General features: G+C 39.6%; 1 protein-coding gene across 6 annotated transcripts in view; it reads right to left on the reverse strand.

Moving 5' to 3' along the window:
* Positions 1–321: 321 nt before the first annotated feature.
* Positions 322–20,229, reverse strand: part of SUPT3H (SPT3 homolog, SAGA and STAGA complex component) — a 254,259-nt gene continuing 234,351 nt past the window's right edge. For 4 of the 6 annotated variants that reach the window (XM_072926286.1, XM_072926289.1, XM_072926287.1 and 1 more), the window contains one exon: positions 322–2,094. In XM_072926286.1, coding sequence (XP_072782387.1) covers positions 2,050–2,094 — 45 coding nt within the window. In that variant the 3' untranslated portion in view covers positions 322–2,049. The remainder of the gene's footprint in view (positions 2,095–20,229) is intronic. The other 2 variants (XM_030269924.4, XM_030269921.4) reach the window with 1 other exon arrangement.

The following is a 20,229-nucleotide window of genomic DNA, read 5'->3' on the forward strand; positions in this document are numbered from 1 at the left end:
CATGATCTGTCATATTTTTGAGAGAAATGTATGTTGAGTCTTCATTCTCTGGGACTTTAAGGAGACCAGTAAAAAATAAGTGCCAGTATTTTTCCTGCTTATGCATATTTTAAAATGTAAAATCTGGGAGAGAGACAGCAACAGAAGGAATTTTGATTCCAGTACACAGTGCCTGAAATGGTTTCTTCTGTCTGTATTGAAACTAAACTTCTGAAGATCGAAACTAAATACAATAAATGCTGGTGTCCTTTTAAAAAAGTCTGGATGTTTACAGCACGCATATAATTTTCCATGATTAAGGATGCCAACAAAAATAAAGAGTGATGATAAAAAGAAAAGTTTAATCATATATTTCAAAAAGCACAAATGGAACATCAGAAAACTTCCCCCCTTCCTCATTTAATACATTTTACACACTACTTTTAGTCCTTTACATACAAAAAATTTCCAGAAAACAGAAGCGTAAGCAGATAAAAGAGAAAAGCAATTTATGAACGGCAGCAATATTGGACGTACAACATTCACTTTTACAATATTTTGGTTGCAAAGAGGCATTTTATCATTTATTTAAAAAATATACATATATTTAAAGTCTTTGCAAGCAGGTCCAGGAGAGCAGGACAACAAAACTACCTATAAACGACCACAAGAGCACACAGCAGGAATGAAAATTAAGACCTCACACACTAAGCAGAAAGGAGGAGGATAGCTGCACTATATAAAATACTTTGCTGTTCTCCTTTTGATCCCTTGAGTGTTCTGTATTAACTTGAGGCTTAAGGTGGATTCCAAGCCTGAGCTCTGGGCAGCTGAAGAAGACCCCTGACCTGTGGGTACCACAGGGACACCAGCAGGATGTGCCAGCAGATCCTGGTGACAGGCTGAAGCAGGAGCCCTTTTCTCTGCTCAAGCATCATCGTGGTTAGGTCTATATTTGTACAGTTTTTATGGGAAGAAATGAATGTGTTTGTGAGGCCAGCAAAGGATGGAGGAGCAAAGGGACAGGAACAAGCATGGAGGCAGGAACTGAGATTAGAAAAAAAAAAAAATCTTGAAAACAAACAACGTTAGCTAAAATATATTAAAAAAAAAAAAAAGGCAAAAAGAGCTGGTTTCTTCTTTAACCAAATCCAACAGAAATGCTGCCTTTGTCAACAACAGGGACAACATCTGCTTCCTGCAGCAAACGCTGAGCAAGTACATAACGTTAAGCCCTTGCCTACAACCACTGAGATAGACACAGTTATTGAAACACTTTAGAATGTATTTTTCCAAATAGGGGCCCAATCCAGTGCCAAGTCACTGCAAAGGCTTTCTTTGATTTTGGACAATGATGGCTCAAACCTTAGGAGATGTGAATACTGAAAATTTGGGTGTGAGCACTTAGCCTATCTTTGGGCCTGCTAAAAACCAAGCCTCTAACTGGTGAAGTTTAGTTTACCTGAACTTTTCCTGAGTATCTTTGCATCCAAACTTGGTGTGCCTCACTGGATTAAACTGGGTTATACTCTGTGAACACTTATATTGAGAGAAATAAGTGGGAATTAGTAGAAAATAGAGACAAAAAGCTTTTCTTTTTTGTAAAAATTGCAGAGAAAACTACATAACCTTTATACAGCCTAATAAACCAACACTACCTAGTCTATCTCTGGCCTCTTCCTGCCCTATCCCGTTTTACAAAGAAACATCTTTTGGAGAACACACAGACTTCCAGACACTTAAATAAAAATGACATGGCAGTCAGAAAGTCCCCTGCAAACTCCAGCATTGTCTGAGCTGCATTCTTGTCCACCTACACCCTATCCAAAACATCCTGCCATTAATTAGCTAAATGTTCCAGCTAGTAAACAAGAATAACGATTGAGGGGGCTGGAAAAAGAGACAGAGACAGCCAGCAGATAGTCACAACAAACCAGCCCACTCACTGGTACTTGGAGACATTGGAGCTTGTATTTTTTTTCCTTCCATGGAGGGGAAAAGAAAATCACCTTAATATAATACTGTCTTTCCTGTTGCTGCAGCCACATCCACATCAGCAGGCGAGAAAAGTCATCCCATTCCTGCGGTAGGCACTCTGTCAGGGAAAGAGAAAATCTGCAGTGAATTATCACATCAGCTTAAACAAGGGAAGGAGGCAGAGAGTAAGGCAAGGCTTTCTTCCTGTTTTGTAGGCTATTCTGGCTGCAATCTAATAGTGTGCTTAATCTGAACATTTGTGGTGGGGAAGCTGTAAGCAACCACTTTGTCTATTAAAAAATCAGTGTGGTTAACAAGTGGTTAGTGACTCTATTTCAGGAGAGCAAGAGATAGGCAAAAATGTAACATCCTCCTTTGTTAATTGCCTGCAAAATAGATGAGGCCAAAAACACACCGTTAGGCTGAATCTATTTATCCTTAATAAGCATGTATTCTCTATTCACCATGTTCAAGAAACATTTCTAAACTGCCTGAATACTATATAAATTATTGAATAATTACAGTTTTCCAAATTTAATCTATAGTCTGAGTCTGAAGTTATATAAACAGACGCTGGTATAATCCCCAACACTCCAAACAAAATTAAAGACTCTCTGGTCAGTAGGAAATAATTAGATATCCCATATGTTGTAAACTAGGATGATGTGTTTCCAATGGTAAAGAAGCACAAGAGTTAAGTGACACTTGAGAAAATAATTTTTAAAAATCCTGTGACACTGTCTCCCTAAAATACCTTTCATGCATTTTTAACAGCTCTTTCCAAATCAATATAGGAAACTATACCTTTTAATGCTACTAAAAACCCTATAATGTAAGGAGATATTCTCAGTTTAAATTTTTTTTTCTATTAACAATACCTTTAAAAAAGCAAAGGAATTTAAATAGTTTTGCTTTATTTGGTTCACCTTCAGCAACAATCCTGTTTTAAAAATGAAAATGTAGTCATCTATTTCATTATAGTTAGTGCTTCGTCAGATTTATTTTGTACCTCTTCAGTCAAAGTACTTAGGAAGTGCCATATATAACCCCCATTTTTAGTGGCTCTACCAATTTCCTAATTAATTTCAGCCAGATCAATTTCTCCTCTCTTAAAGTAGAATTAGAGTAACATTAGGAGTAAAGGATAACCTCAAACAACTTTGGATATAAATAGCATTTATACTGAACTGTAAAGAAACCATTTCAAAACCAGCAAGGATGTATTCAGAGAGACAATTTACAAACCCTGAATATGCAAAAGGAAATATGTACAAGATGTTCATTACAGCATCCTCTACATTAACACCACACTTCAGTCTGGAGATCTAGCAGCATATGGCACTGAAGTCAAAGAGCAGAACATCAACTCTGGGATATACAGCCAAGACATGACAGTATCACCACAAACAAAACACAAAATAAATCCAAGACTCTATACCCAAACATGAAATGCCCAAGACAGACTAGCCAATAATTTTGAAAGGATCTAATATAGTCCCACAACCACAAGCAGAAAGTCCAAAGCAGTTTGGATGTTCAGCTTGCCCAAACCATTATGGCTGGCATTTGGAAGTCGATGCAAAAGTAATGTTTGTAGCTGCTTGACCCCAATAATTTCACAGAGCTTTATAACCCAAGTGACAACCTTTAACACATAAGGAAAATATTCAGGACTACTGTGCAATTTGCTTGGAGACAAATGATGTACAAAGCTGGATCTACATGAAAGACAAAAGGTTGAATTTTGTGAAAGGAATTTTGGTTACGAAGCAAAGTTGGGCTTGGCTGGGCTCACCTGGGAAATAATGAAGTTTAACATTTTCCAACATGGGTGGTGTTGTACAGTCAGTTATATCCCTGCAAAGGTCATTTCAGAAGCCAGTTCATGGCAGGCAGGATAACACCTCTGGAAAGTTGGGCACACCCACTGGTCTATATTTAGTGATATATTATAGGAAGTGTGGCTATAGTTAGGATTGAAAACTATTTCCTACTTCACTCCCCCTTTCACATACTTTAAACTTTCTGAAACATTTGCCCTTGGGCTGAAATTTCCTCTGCTTTAATCTCTGCCTGAAGTTCACTTTCTTTGGAAACAACAACAAAAAAAAATTCCTGAAGCCATTATGAAGTTCAGCAATAATGAAAACAACACATTTTTTCCTTCCCAAGCCAGACAAAGTGATTCTGATATATGTATGTTTCATTATGGAATTTAGCCATGAATTGAACCATTTTACCCAGAAACCATTCATACCTTCAACCTCAGCATAAAGTTAACTGTTTTGAAAATCAATATTTCAGAGGAGGGAGTTTGCTTCATCCCATTCCATAACAAGATAACACATCGTACTCATTTTGATACATTACTAGATAATAAAGGTTAATCTCCAAAAAGCTTTTATGCAGAGAAAAAGTATTTTACAGACATCCTATCTTTCTGAGTTATACCAGATATCTTTAAGATCTATACAACTGAATTTGTGATACTGAAAGACAGATCTTTACATGCCAAGAATCATGAAGAGAAACAGCAAGATGTTTTTCATAAAACTCACATGTGCATGTGCCCTTGCAAGAGTTTAGATGTATGTGGCAGACATTTAATGTGGTTGGAGATAATTTAGAGGGTTTGGATGACACTTCTGGGTGCTTTATGCCACTTTGGCAGCATCCATATTTAACTTTTTTTAAATATGATTATTTGGCTCAGAATTACAGATAGAGGATGATGCAGGCTCTTGATGTGGGATTAAAATAGCTGTATCCATTTTGCTGGATATGTCTTGCTGTAAAGAGATAACATAAGCCCATGGTTCCTCCTGGAGCCCTTTTTGGAAAAGTGTCTACTGCATCCAAATTTTGTGTGTGTTCTCTCTTAAAATTTACTACCAGGCTGTGCTTTGACTTTTCCTGCTGTAGGCTGAATCTCTGCTACGCTTGAAGTTCTGTAAGACTCTTGCTGTACCAAATATGTGCGGAAGTGGTCAAGAGACCAACTTTCAGACATGGGGAATCACCTAATCTGGCACAAATTAGACAAGTCTGCCTTCTCAGAATGGCTTTCATGTCCTAAAAAGTTGATCTAACCTTATTTGGCTATTCTAGCTCTCACAGGAACTCTTCCTGCTCCTTGATATCACATGACAAGATTCTTCCGCCTTTTCTCTGACCTCCTTGAAGGTAGAAGGACAGATTAGTGCTAACCAGAGCCAGAGGCTGCACAGGCTGTGTCAATGGGAAAGCAGAAACATGACCTTCATCTTGTCCAGGCCACTTCTACAACTTGCTCCCATTTAGGGGAGAGTTGTGATGATTTTGCTTCTTGGTCCTCGCTTCCCAGTCCTACCCTGACCAAGTGGGTCCATCCCTGCCCATGGCAGTGGGGCTGGAACCAGATCTTTAACATGTCTTTTAACCCCAACCATTCTATAATTCTACCCCGTGAAGGTATCTTGTGAAGAACCTTCTCAGGCATCCTCTATACAGGAATGCTCCCTTGGAAATGTTGCTCCTTCAAGTTGTCAAAGCACCTTGGATTCAGACACAGGATCCTCTCTGCAACACTACCATTATTTAATCAATGAAGACAGGCATTTTTCCAGCCATCTGAAAGGAGGCACAATGAAGCAGAAAAGATGGACAGTATTCACTACTGTCAGTTGTCTAAAAGCAACACCTTGCTTTGCCCTTAGTTTGGTGAAAGAAGGAAAAACTAACAGTTTAAAAATCCATCATGGAAGAAGGGAACTTGGCCAATCTAATCCTCAAACTTCATGAAAAATTAGCCATTTTCTACTCTCTTTGTTCTTGGTCCCATTTCTCTCCTGTAGTAGTAGGCCTGTAGTGTCATTATGAAGGACCAAAAAGATCCACTCCCAGAAAAGTGTAGCAAAATTCCTGTCCTCACAGTAGGTCCTATGATATGGGACAGCTTAGTGAAGAGTTCATAGGACAATTTAAAGGACAGATAATTGTGTTTATTAGCAATTTAGGACTAGGAAGATGGCTTTAAACTGAAAGAGAGTAAGTTTAGATTGGATATTAGAAAGACATTGTTCCTTGTGAGGATGGTGAGGCCCTGTCATAGGTTGCCCAGAGAAGTTGTAGTTGCTCCAATCCTGGAAGTGTCCAAGGCCAGGTTGGATAGGGCTTGGAGCAACCTGGGACAGTGGAAGGTGTCCCTGCCCATGGCAGAGTGTTAGAACTGGATGACTTTAAGGTCCTTCCAATCCACACCAGTCTGTGATTCTATGATTTACAGAAACAAGTCCCAGCCAAACATGAAGATGATGTACTCCTCAATGAGAGAACTGAGTAGATTACCATACCAAGACTTCTGAATAGGCACCTCAGCTAGAAATGTTTTCCAGTTAACAATTTACACTAGTGCATGATTTCACAGCTGTAGCATGATGAGAAAGAATAATTTTGGCAGGAGAAAGAAACAGCTGTGATTTTTGAGTGGGCTGAAGCTTAATTTTTATTTGGGATAAAATTTGGAAAGTCTGGGGTAAAACATCTCCAGCGGGCACTCGAGACACCAAAGTTTACTGGGCCAAATCCAACACTGGTTTAAGTCTGCAGTTCTCCTTGCACTAAAGTTAAGCACAATGTCACACTGCAGGCCTGTTGCATCACTTAGAGATGTTAAACCCTGAATTATAAGCCCTGTGTAAGAGAGTTACAAAACAGCATTTATAAAACTTGAAGTCTGCCTTTCTTGGTGTCCTCTTGTATGTGTGTGGGCAAGTGGTTTAATTACAGTGCATAAAATGGAATGGCAGACAGAGACATCCAAATCAAAGAGCAAGCCCTGGCTGAACTTCATTAGCAAACATAAATGCAAATAGGCACATCTTGCTTGTGAAATGCCATGGTCCTTTCTGCCTTGGGTAATTTTACTCTCTTCTCTGACATTTGCATAAATGTAAATCAAACCATATAACTTGAGCAGCTTTGTGATAGGGGACTCATATGCAGAACTTCTATTAAATATAATTATCTTCATGCAGCCTTACAATGTTACTGTAAAAATTGGGGAGGGTTGGATCTCAGACAGTGAGAGCCTTTATTTAAGAACAGTGGAGGGAGCCCTGCTCTTTAAATAAGAGACATTCTTGGATCAGACACTGGCTGGCAGGATGGAAAAAAGATGTAGCATTAACTTTCATTCCATTCCAAATAACCTGGAACCCATAAACCACCAATATTCTCTAATTTTGAATCTGCTCCTTTTCTCCCTGTCTCTTCTTTCCATTTTATTTGGGAAATGTTAACTTTGAAATCTCATTAGCTTGCCATAACATCAAACAGGTCACCCCGGACAGATTCATAACTCTTTGTACATAAAAACATTTAGATTAAGAACCCAGTGATTAAAAGGTTGCTCCTCTAATTTATCCCAGTCTGAATAGACAAACCACATGCAATGTGTCAGCTTATTTAGAGATTAAAATAATAATTAGCTTAAGAGGCAAAGTATAAGCAACATTGTTTGAAAACAAAAATCCATGTGTTGTTTAGAATGAATTGCTTCTGTTTAAGTTTAAATAAATTTGTGTGGATATAAACTCTCTTTATCAAAAGTGCATCCATGTTACAAAAGAAATATAATGGATAATCCTCCCTCCAATTTACAACAATAGCACTGAAAGCTCTAATTCCACAAACCCATCTTTAATCAGTAGCCAAAGCACAGATGACTGATGTTACTCAAAGGATGAGGGAGAGCTTTATGTAAGTAATGTTGTATACATAGTCAGTAATGAATAACACAACACAAATATGTATCTATGGATACCCAAGCTTAGCACAGACTTACTTGTATGATGCTCTGGCTGATCTGCCCTGCAGTTGCCATGAAATCTCATGGATTTCATTTATGATGAGGCCAGACCAATGTGCTGAGAGCTACAGCATCCATTTATCCTGTATTCTGTAACAGTCCCTCTGGAAGCACAGCCATGTTGGTGCTTACACTAGATCCCAGGAAACCACTTGTGAAGATTGAGTGACACAGACTCCGCTTAAATGAGCAAAGCAGAGCCGGTTTTTTACACCAGTTTACCAGTATTTATAGGTCACTACATTGAAACAAAATTTTCCACTCCAATCCCTTTGTCCCAGTCCCCTTTAGAAACACAATCTTCTGATTATTCTTCTTGTGCTACTAATGTCCTTTCTTATCTCTTTTGCCAGCAAAGTCCTTGTTGTATCTTCCTTTGTCAGAACAGTCAGAGTGACCAGACATGATGTCTTCACTTCTGTTCTCGCCTTGAGTCTATCTGTCCCTCAGCTTTCACTGTACCAGGTGTAAGAAACACCAACAGCTGCATTCCTCAGGTCTGTTCCCTGAGTCCTCAGCCTGGTGACACACCAGGGACAGCAGCAGTGTCCATGCCAAGAGTCCCTGCCATCAGAAAGGGACCGGAGATCACAAGAACACTTCATGTAGGTGCCCACAAACATCACGCATTGATAAAAATACTACTCCAATAAACCACCCATCAACAAAATGCTTCCCAGCAAAGTCAGCTCTGGCCTTTTATCTGCCAGTGGCATAAATTTTTAATAATTTTGTAACACCGGGCTGCTGTGTACAGGAATGGGTCATATTCAGGATATATCATCCAAGTCTGTTAAAGAACATAGTCTAGATCTCAACTATCCAACTTTTGTATTGCTGCTTTCTGCTTCTGGGATAAACGACGTTCCCAAGGCTGATGACAATGTAGGATCACTGGAAAAAAGGACCAAATGAATTTCTCAGGCACCCTGTGCAGTACCACCCAGTGGCTGGAGAACAAAATGTAGGGCTTGTACTGCTGTCCTCCAGTGTATTTGGCCAAAACTGCAATTCTGCAGTTAACAAAAAAATGCTGCTCTCAGGGCTGGGCTGGTATTGTAAAAAAGAAAAAACAAGGCAAAAGGATCATTGCTTCTGTTGCAGCAAGAACTGGGGTGTGGGAGTGGGGTACCAATGTCTGCCAAGAGAAAAAAAGAACAAAATTGGTGGGGAGAGAGGGATCATTTTAAGTCTCTCAGAGGGTACTGTAAACAGTGGAGAAAGAAGGAAAAAATGGAACTATAAAACAATACTTGGCAGCTAGTTTTGCAAAACAAACATATTTTCAGAAAATCTTTCCCATCACTGCCACAGCTTTAATGGGCTTTATTTGTGTGAGAGCAAGAAACCCTTTTTTAATTGTCAGAGGAAAGGCGGCGCTGCTTTGCACACTATTAAGAAATTCCTGTTCTGAGCCCTACTTCAACCACACACTGCTCTCCACTCACAGTCAGGGAGAGGAATCCCTTTCCCCAGGCTGCACAACCTGTAGCAGGGCTCCATCACCCCTCTTCCCCGGACAGCATCCAGCATCAGCTGCTTCTGCTGTGGAGAAAAGTTGAAATCCAGCAAGTTCCTCTTGCTGTGGGTTTAATGGCCCATAACTGTCTGCCCAGGACACAATGCTGCCAAAGCACACAGCAGGTCTCCATGGGGCACCAGACCTCGATGGATATGACCTGCTGGAATCCAGCATAATTAGGAGAGCTTAATCCGCTCACCCACTGGAAATGCAGTGGTTCCTGAGTGTCCCTGATCTCCTCATGAGCAGTGCAATTAGTTCACTTATATTTTTACTGCCTTCCATCAAATTGGTCATAACACCTGGAGCTGCTCAAGGGTCATACTCTCCTCTCCTGATGTGCTTTAGCTGCATGGCAACAATAATGTACACAGGGAACTTTATTATGTTTGAGAATTAAATTAAAACTGGAAGTCTTGAGACTTTAGGTATGACTGGACACTGAAACCTCTGGTTTATGACTCAGGGCACTGCACAGTCACAGCACTCCCATCTGAAAATATACCACTTACAATAAAAACTCGTTCAGCCTTAGAGAAATTCAGCACCAAACAACCTGGATGGCTCCCTGTCTCCAGGGATGACTTTATTTGACCTTTTAAGATTTTCTTCTACTGCAGTAGAAGCTCAGGGGTTTATTCTGTAGGAAGTGACAAAAGAGGTTAAATTTCCCCTCTGTGTCACCACTGCTGATGACCTCAGCATAGGAGCTAAAGAGAAAATTTATTTGGAAACAATATGGTGTGGTACAGTCTCTGAGTACAAGGGCAGGAGCCAGGGCTGGGCTCTGCTCCCAGCTCTGACACTTACTTGCTGTGTGGCCTCAGACAAACCACTTAGTGCCTCTGTGCTTCCATTTCCCCTGCCTTTGAAACAGAAATACTATCACTCACTGAAAACCTCTTTTTGAGGGTTGCTTGATTACAGAGCTAATACACGACACTCTGAATACATTGTATACTATGCCATAATTATAATTTTCATTGCATTTTATCTTCCATTTTAATGGCTAAAATACCAGATGTAGAGAAAAGGATGCTAAAATTTGCAGCTATTGCATAGGAGGAGTGGGCATTACTTTGAAATTAAATTATTCGGACAAACAAACGGAGTTCACCTACATTTTCCACTTAAACCTGTTGAAATTGTAACAAAAAGCAGCATCTAATGACATTTTGTAACACACTTCTCCCCTACCTCCTGAAAGCATCTTGCAAACGCTCTCTGCAGAGGGCACGGCAACTCTGCTCTCTCTGATTCACCAGAGCAGTTCAGCGGGGAAATGAGAGTCCAACCAACAGCTCAGGTCTGGGAAGAGAGGAATTTTCTCAGGCTCCGAGGCCCTTTGCTGGTGGCAGCACTGGGGTGTGGCCACTTCTTGCCCCGCTCAGCCCTGACTGATGTGCTCTGTCTGCACAGGGCGCTGGCGCACCGGAGCAGTGGGAGGTAAGAGGAATTAAGGTAATGCATCAGTGGTTGTCAGTGAAGGAGATGGGAAGGGGGTGGGGGGGAAACAGAAAAAAAAAAAGAGGCAAAAGAAATATACTATTTCAATCAAAGTCTGAAATTTGTAGAAGTGGTTTTGGTCTCAATATAGAAAAAATATTTATCCAAGAAACTCCTACTCGGGTGCGAACATCCTACTTCTAGTGGGATTTTGCTTGGCAAAGTGCTGTGAAAGAGTGGAAGCTAATACAGAACATGTCTATAAACAAATATATTTATTTAGTACAGATTGACACATTCACTAGAGTATTTCAGTGATTACACATGTAAAACTATTTCCTATAGTGGTTTCCTTTTGTGATTCTGCTAATTTATTCAATCCACCCCATTTTCATGCATTGAATGTTATGAGCCATTTCAGCCACCCAGACTGAAATGTGTTTGGAGACTACATGCCTGTTTTTTCATTTCATCATCTACACATAATTATTTGGTGATATTCGGAATTTGAGCTCAAATGGAAGCCAACCAACATTTTAATAGCTTAAAAATCACACAAAATGAAATCTGCCCTGAGGTTAATGAATAAGAGCCAAATCTTGAGGCTCTTGCTCAGTTTTTACTCGCTCCTGATTCAGGCAAAAGTTGAATCAATTGTAGTTAGACTGATTAAAACCAGAAGAATATATATATTTGGACCTTTCTCTCAGGTAAAACTGAATAAATTACCTAGGATTAGGCTGCAGAATGGCATCCAATCGATCTTTCACATGTATTTCTGGTATACACCGGAGAAAAAATCCAAGTGCTGAGGCAGTTCAAACCAATATTTTAGCAGCAGAATAAATTATTACACACTACCAAGTTTTATGACATTTATATTAGAAATAACCCTGAATCAAAATAGGTTTCCTGGTCTCTCCTGAACTTCTGAAAATCAGGATCAAATCCAAACTTAAAAAATGGTTCACTAAGTAGGAAAGCCAAATGCCTCTATCCTTCAAAACAAAGCTCCTTCCTTAATTAGAACATTATTCCAGGCATGTATTGATACAAGTATTTGATTTTAGATGATGGCAAGCATTTATAATTTAGGAAATCAAAGGTTATTCTTTAATTACATGCAGGATGCCCTACCCCTTATGCAAAGAATGCAATATGCCTGTAAAAAATACAAAGCAGAGCAATTAATTGCTTTGAACAGTTAACACTTCATTAGTAATTGGTGATAATCACAGAAGGATGCTTCTCTCTTCAATCACAACCCATTTAAGTATTGAGTCAGTCTCAGCAAAGTAATGACACATTTATTCCATTCAAGCCAGACTTAAGCATGAGGATTTGGAAAAGAAAGGAGTATGAATGACTGATTTCTTTAATATACGCAAAGCAAATAAAAGAAGAAAAAATGGATAACAAGAATAAAGTGGTCAATATGTAGATGTGGTACTTGGGGACTGGTTTTAGTGCTGGGCTTGGCAGTGCTGGGTTAATGGATTTAATTGGATTCAATGATCATAGAAAGCTTTTCCCACCTAAATCATTCTACGATTTGTGAAAAACACCAGATCCCGACTGGGTCTGGGTGATAGTGGCCCTGCTCACTGTCTCCTGCAATTCAATCTCAATGCTGAAATATGCTAAGCACATGAGGAGCTGGACTTGGGGATGCCTTTATTTGTAAAGGAATGAGGGGGGACACGTGCAGAGGGCAGTCCCCTCCTGGCCACCACTCACGCTGCAGGGCCCAGTCCTGCTCTCCTCAGCATTTCCTACCTGTGGGAGAGACAAACTCTTTCCTGTGTTTAGCAGGGTCTGATGAGCACAAACCATGCCAGTGGCACACTGGGAGTGTGGGAACACTGCCCAAAGCCTCGCAGGCTCCTGCACTGGGCAGCCTGCACAGAGGAGAGCCCTCACTGCGCTTTCAGAGAGCTGCAGGCAAGTTATGAGCTGCAGGAATGTGCCAAGGAACTTGGGGTCCCAAGGAAGGGAAGACTTTTCATTATATTATACTTTTAAAATGAAATTATATCCATAATCATATGTTGGAAAAGCTGGTTCACAAGTGGACATAGACTTCAAGTCTCTAATGTACAGCTCAAATTATCTTTAATCTTTCTAAATGTCTTTCTGTCCATCTGTTTCTTACCTGCCTAAGAACTTGGGCAATTGGGCAATCCCAGGGACACTGGATGGTTGCTGAGAATAACAGGATTCCAAAATGTCCTTCCTAGAAGTGAATAAAAATTCCTTTTGGCAATTTCTGACTGATTGGTTGTGGGTGGGGGCTGGGCAAATAATATTTATTTTGTGAAGCAAATGAAATAACTCATCAGACTCAGAACCTTCATGCTATACCCCGCCTCCACAGACCTAATTTTACATGTCACTTCCTATGGCACATGTTTCTTAAATGAAATTTATTTTGAAATGCAAGGACAGACCAATGCCATCAACAATATCTCAGTGGTCTGACCCATCACATCAAACTCTCTTTTATTCTTTACCGCATCTCATCTTTTCCCCTTGTATCCAGTTTAAGAGACACACATTTATATGCACATCTATAAAAGTGATACTCCTTTGAAAACAAACTGGCCAGGCCACGAGATTCTTCTGGCTGATTGCCATTGTTCAGTCACTAAATATGGGTTTAGGAATAGGGAGATGGATTACTCGCTTGTAACCCCACCACGGGCATTTCATGATATCCCAGACCATATTTTTTTAATAACATCAAGGAATATTTAAATCCTGTATGGAAGTTTTTTCATACCTACTTTGATGTTAGAACATTTTGATTTGTTTGCATGCTGACACCAGAACATCTCGATTACTGCATGTTCATTTATCAGCGAGTGTGGGGTCAATTCTGTTTGATGTGCAATTATTGAATCAAGTAGATAACATGGGCTAATCATGCTGACAGCAACATCCCCACTTCCAGTGGCTGGAAATGAAAGAACACTAAATAATGACTGTAAATGAAGAGGTAGTTAGGTCTTATTAAATGTAATTGTTAACTAAAACAATAAAAGAGTTCATATGTTTAAAAAGCAGAAAGGTGGTAGATCTGAGCCCCAAACCTAGAACACATTGCAGTTCCTGGATTTAAAGCTAATGTGACCCAGTGGATTCAGGCTTTGGCAAAGAGAGAGCTGTTGTCTCCATCACATTATTTATTGTAATGGTGTAACTCCTTTTTCCTTTGTTTCTCCTTTTCCCCCTAGCAGAATGGCTGTTGGTAAGATGGGAATGTGAAATCCAGGTTTTCGTCTCTCCAGTAGCTCTGAATTTCCTGGCTTTTGTGGGCTGAAATCAGACCATGAAGTCACTTATGTGCATTTTGTTTTGGGTAATTGACATTAATTTTTAGGTTGCATCACTGACATCAATCAGCGCTGCTCTCAGAGGACTAGAGTTAAGGGGCCACAGTAAAAGGGCATGATATTGTTTCTTTTGTTTTATTTCTGGAGCACTTTGACTACTCTATACTTTTCCAGTCGATGTTACATTTTTTTGTGTGAGACAGTTTAAAACATTACTGACTGTCTCATTTAAAAGAATACTTACCAGTGAATGCCTGGCTCCAGAGGCTGGGACAGTCAAGGCTGGTAAAAATTCAAGTCGATAACTTTTGTCTATGTAACACTTTGAAGAAACTATGAAATGACAACACATTTCTTTAGAGAGAGCCCTGCTGCCCATTACAGATGTTTCCCATATGGTAAGGGGAAGGTTGGTCCCTTCCCCCTCCACTCATCGGTGTTCTCACATCGTAGCAGGAATCTACAAAGACAACAGGGCTGTAAATGACACCGCACAGAAGCCCCCAGCAGCACGTACTGCCAAGGAAGGAGCTGATTTTCATTGTCAGGGCACGAATACATTCCATTGCAGACCATTGATGGGGAGCATTTGGACTCTTCAGCTTCTGTTTCACCAGTGTATGGCACAAAAACACTGGAGTGAGTGGCCAGGAGAAACCAGACTAGATTTCAGATGCTAAAATGATGAAATGAAGATAGATTAAATAAATAGAGATTGCTGCAGATTATCATCCTGTATCAACTGGTAGGCTCAACACCTTCTCCCTCAAATCCTAATGGGTGGGAAGAAAAATTCTTTCTAGTATAAGATCATGATTTTTAGGGAAGACTCTGAGACACATCAGTGGGGCTAAGACCTATTTTTTGGATACTGGGACATAGTCACACACACAGGCTCATAGGCAGATCTTGAAAACAGTCAGCCATTGGGTAGAGAATTGGCCTGTTGCTCCATATCTTGCCAAGTAGTTCATCACCCTAGCTGTACTCAAGATGTTTATAAATCCCAATACTTTTTTGGATACTGAAGCTATTCTAACAGTCAAGTCTTAAATGCAGGTGTGACTTCCTAAGAGTTTAATGTGTAACTGAGACTTTTTTTCATTTCATCCACTCATTTCCCAAACTACAAAGTTATCTTATTTCAAAATAAACTTCAAAATAAATAAGAACCTGAACATACATGGAGTTTGTGATGAAAAAAAAATCCTTAATGCTTATTTCCCTATACTTTTGGTTTTAGAGAAGGTATGGGACCATCTGGGCAAGTCTATATTTAATTTATAATGGACCATTGTTTTTCCATGTCAACCAATCTTAGTAATATATATACATACTAGTTGGCATATTTTGCCATTGGTTATTATTACATATTATTGCACAATAGTAATATAATATCTAACTAATATATCCACTATAATATCTCTAATGTAATAGCTAATATTTCTACAAAATAAACTCTAATGCTAAGATACTTAAAACCAGCTACTGATCTTAGCTGGCTATTCCACCAGTAGCTGTGTGGCTAAAACCTTACACAGATGAAGAAATAAACTTTAAATAATATCTAGTTAAACGTTTCTTCGTTGCTTTTTCACTATTACTTCCTTCTTAGCTTTCTAAAAGGTGCACTACTATTAAATAATTTCTTAGAAACTACAAGATAGTCCCCAATAAACCGAATAATTTTCATTTTTTTCTCTCATCATATTTTCCTGTTCTTCACAACAGCATTTTTCCAAGTTCTTCATTACTAACTCTGCTAAACTTTAATTAAATCTATCCTTCTATTTATCTGTCTTTGCCCTCCAGTTCATCTTATCCACCCTTTGGTTTCCAGCCCATTCTCCCATCTTTCCATAACTAATTATTTCCACTACCTTTTGACCAGCCTATCTCTGTCTCTGCTGTTTTTATTTCCAACCTAATTTCTGCATATCCTTGTCTCTTACTAACATAATCTCCTCTGTACAGAAGCTACGGGGCTTCTGTGTCTTAAAATAATTACATCCAAAATTTACTTCATCCTCTCCCAACCACTTTAGGGGTCTACAAATATACCTGCAGTTGTTGCAGAAACTGTAGAAAAACAGATCTACTGCTTGTTGTAGGACATATGAAGAATTTTGGCATTAGCAAAGAGGGCATTGCCCACACAAGAGAGAAACTCAGTGCATGTGAATAGGAGCAGGAGAATCCTAAACACCAATTTGGAGCAGACAGCAGTCATCACTCAGGGCACAACAGAGCCCTCAAAAGCTTGGGGGAACTTTCATACTTCCCAAAAGCTGAAGTCCAATCCTGGATATTAAATATAAAAGAAGCATGTATCTTTCTCTCTCTTTCCCCCCACCCCGCCCCTGTAATTATTCAGTTTTCTTAGGGAGAAAAAAGTAAGAAAGAAAGATGAAAAAAAAGGGCTACTCGCCACTGTGGTGTCAGAAAGAAGCCTGCTGGCATCCAATCCATTGAAGAAATTGCTCAAAACCACTTCACCTTTGTGAGAACATTCTCCTGCTGAAAGGCTGGGCTTTCTATCCCAGAAGGGGTGACATGAGGTTTGCTGAGACTGGTTGAACTTGCAACCCATCTTTACCACCAAACTTTTATTTATTCCTGATAAATTGGTGTCACTTAATTGCTCTGTATTTCTTTTGTCTCTCTTTAGCTGGCCATGATTCACCTGGAAAGCACGACTGAGTCTCACAGAGACCTCAGCAAATGAAGAGATATTGCAGGAGAGCAATATCTCTGCAACATATTTTGGGGTGATATTTATTCCTTCAGGTGTGCTATTGATGGGGTGAATCATTGATCCTGACCTTCTGTGAACACACTGATCTCTGCTGGGGGAGGAAATTCTTTCATCCTCAAGAAAACTACCTTTTTTTGCTGTGTGGTACTTTTTTTTTTCCATGTGGTACTTCCAACAGGTGTTACAGAGGAAAACAAGGGGATGACAAAATATAACAAATAAACAAATTAATAGATAAAAAGATAAATGAGTAAAACATCTTGGTCTGGATCTGGAAGAAAAGGCAGCTGCAGATTCAGCTTCGGCTTTTGAAACGACTGGGCCAGGGAACCAAATGGGGGGACATTCTTGACTTGTGGGCAAGTTTGATCAGGCACCAGCAGAGTCAACCAACCACTTACTCACAGGCCACTTGCCCAGTCTGACAAGGGAACAATTTTCAGTCTTTGACAGACTGGACTTGAACAGGCACCAGAAGTGAAAGCATCTATTGTCCATTATCCTTCCCACCCCTGAGACTTCCAGTTTCTCATTTACCATGTAGCCTGTTCAGAAAAGATTTGTCAAGCAACAGCCTCTCTAAGCAAATTACATTGAGATTCCTTATACTGTGCCACATACTTGACTTGCTGTTCCAAAAAGAGCAACATAGTACGTTTCTAACAAGGACACTGGTTATTAAAGCACTCTCCATTTTCTAGGTCAAAGAGGTGAAAGGCAAAGTCAAAATAATTGAAACAAAATATTCCATAAATCATGGGTGTTTACTTACAAAAAAAAAGAGGGAAAAAAAGATATGAGGAGACTTGCTGCTACACAACCCAAAACTCAGCAAGCTACTTTGAATTACGATGTTCTTGATGAAACTAGAATTTAAGGTGCCAGAGTTGGCTTTTGGAAATACCCAAACAGTTGAAAACCAAACAGAGCTTAGCAGCAACTGGATCTTTCTTTCTTTTCCCATTTCTTCCTCCAAGTGTGTAAGACGGATGTGGCAAAGAAATAGACTGGTAATGCATGCTGTTCTTTTTTTCTCCACTTAAATGTGAAAAGTAGGTACCTTTTTAAACATATATGTTTGCTGAGGTAACCCAGAGATTTAAACTGAGAAGTGCAAAAGTTCTTCATGTATTTTGTGAAGAGGAAATTTTTTAGAATTGCCATCTGTATCTCCTACTTTCGAGAAACATTAAGATCTGAGCTTTCTGAAAATAACCTTGCATCACCTCAGTGTATTTTGAGACATTATTTTTCACAGTATTACATATTCATATTAGTACACAAGTACTAATTTTGCTGCAGTTTTCTTCTTTAGGAGACAGCTTATTTATCAACTTCTGTGTTTGAATCCATATTTACTGTGAAGACTAACACATCTTATCAATTTTTTCAAGGAACATGCTTTTTCAAGAATACAGTTGGAAGCATCTCTCATTTTTTAGTTTTCTAAGTCTTTATCTGTGATAAAATGATGATTTTTTCAGCGTTTGAGTAAAACTCATTGAGAATGCACATGCACTTAGATAATAAAATCATAGAATCACGGAATGGTTTGGGTTAGAAAGGATGATCTCATTCCAACTCCTTGCCATGGGCAGGGACACCTTCCACTAGACCGGGTTGCTTGTTGATTTAACAATAGAAAGAAAAAAATGAAGGGGCTGATTGAGGATCTAAAAGCAGGGTAAAGGAGCTGTAATTTGCTTTCTGATATGGGGCATGGACCAGCCCAATACAAGTGACACAGTGACATCAGAAGGGAGTGGCTAAGAAGAGTTGTGGATGCAGCCATTCCATCAAGACTCAGAGCAGTCACTGTTGGTGGGCTCCAGGGACCCCCAGATGTGATCCTGCCCCACCCCACACTTCCTGGCAAAAAAAAAAAAAAAGAAAAAAAAGAAAAAAAGAAAACAGTTGGGGTTGGCTGTGGCCCCACTTGCCTTCCTTCTGGGTGAATCCAGAGGAGGAAGGGATCAGGATAAATTATAGGTCCCTGCAAGAGCTGTGTGTGTCTCTGTTGATGCCATCTGGAAGCAGTGATAACGCCACTATTAGTGGGGGCGTTACAACAGAGGATCTGCCGCCTCTATTGAAACCAGCCATGCTGTGTGCTGGCTCATGATGCATGTTTGCTCTAATTTCCTCCCTGACATTTCATTCCTAAAGCTGTCAATACCCCGTTAACCTTCCTGGCACTGAAACTCCAAAACCAAGTCCTGTTTCAGCTCTGATTTTGAATCTCAGTTGTGATAAGCAATACCAAAGGCTAAGTTTACAATACACCATTGGCCTAATCTAAATCATGCTATAGGTCAGGGGCATTTTTTTCTTGCTTATACACATCATAAAGCATGATACAACAATGTGATATCCTAAAGTTCATTCCTTGCTTTGATGGCAAAATAGCAAATGTTCTTTACTGGTAACTGACAGATCCTGCAGATTTCAAAGGCCAGAAGTGTCCTGTAATCAGGGGAATTGCTCACATTCAGTTCATACTGTTTAAAGTCAGAAGGGAAAATTAGATCATCTAGTCTGACCTCCCACATACCACAGACCACAGAATTTCAGCCAGTTGCCCTTATTTAGGCCAATAACCAGTTTAACAAAAGCATATTTTCCAGAAATTCATTTGACCTCCACTTGGAGTCATCAAGAACGAGACAATGCAGAACTTCACTTGGTACTTTGTTCCACTGTTAATTGGCTCGTGCCTTATTTCTAAGTTGAATTTCTCTGGTATTATTTTTCTACATAAATACAAGTTGCAGGAACAGCAATTACAACTGTCTCCATAATAATGGTGACATTAATGTGAAAAGAGACTGTCCAAATGGGATGCTAAGAAGCATTCTGGCCACATGCACAGAAATATTTAAGTACTAGCTGATCCAGATGAGCCCAATATTGGATTTACTGAGATGTCTGAATAAAGTACAAAAGGATCCATCTGTGGGAATACTTTAGTTTGGATCATGGGTGTGCTTTTGAAACAAATCTCCCATTCATCCTCACTTCCTGCACATCATTTCGTACTGTAGAATGATTTCAGAGCACGCTACCTGGTCTTTTTTTTTGGGTAAAAGCAAATCAAAAGATGCAATTCAAATAGGCATGCAGTCAATGAGGCCAGATTGGACCTAGTGCTAGACTGAAAGTAAACCCCACTGAAATGTTCATTGAGTGCATGGAGGGTGAGCACCACCATCTTCTACACATCTGCTCCTATTTGCACTGTTGGCAAAAGCACGGAATCATGGAATCATAGACTAATTTGGGTTGGAAATGACCTTAAAGTTCCAACCCCTCTGCCATAGGCAAGGATACCTTCCACTAGATCAGATCACTCAGTCACAGCCTGATTCCTAAA

The sequence above is a fragment of the Taeniopygia guttata genome, chromosome 3 (genome assembly GCF_048771995.1).
Source record: "Taeniopygia guttata chromosome 3, bTaeGut7.mat, whole genome shotgun sequence".
In the NCBI taxonomy this organism is placed as follows: domain Eukaryota; kingdom Metazoa; phylum Chordata; class Aves; order Passeriformes; family Estrildidae; genus Taeniopygia; species Taeniopygia guttata.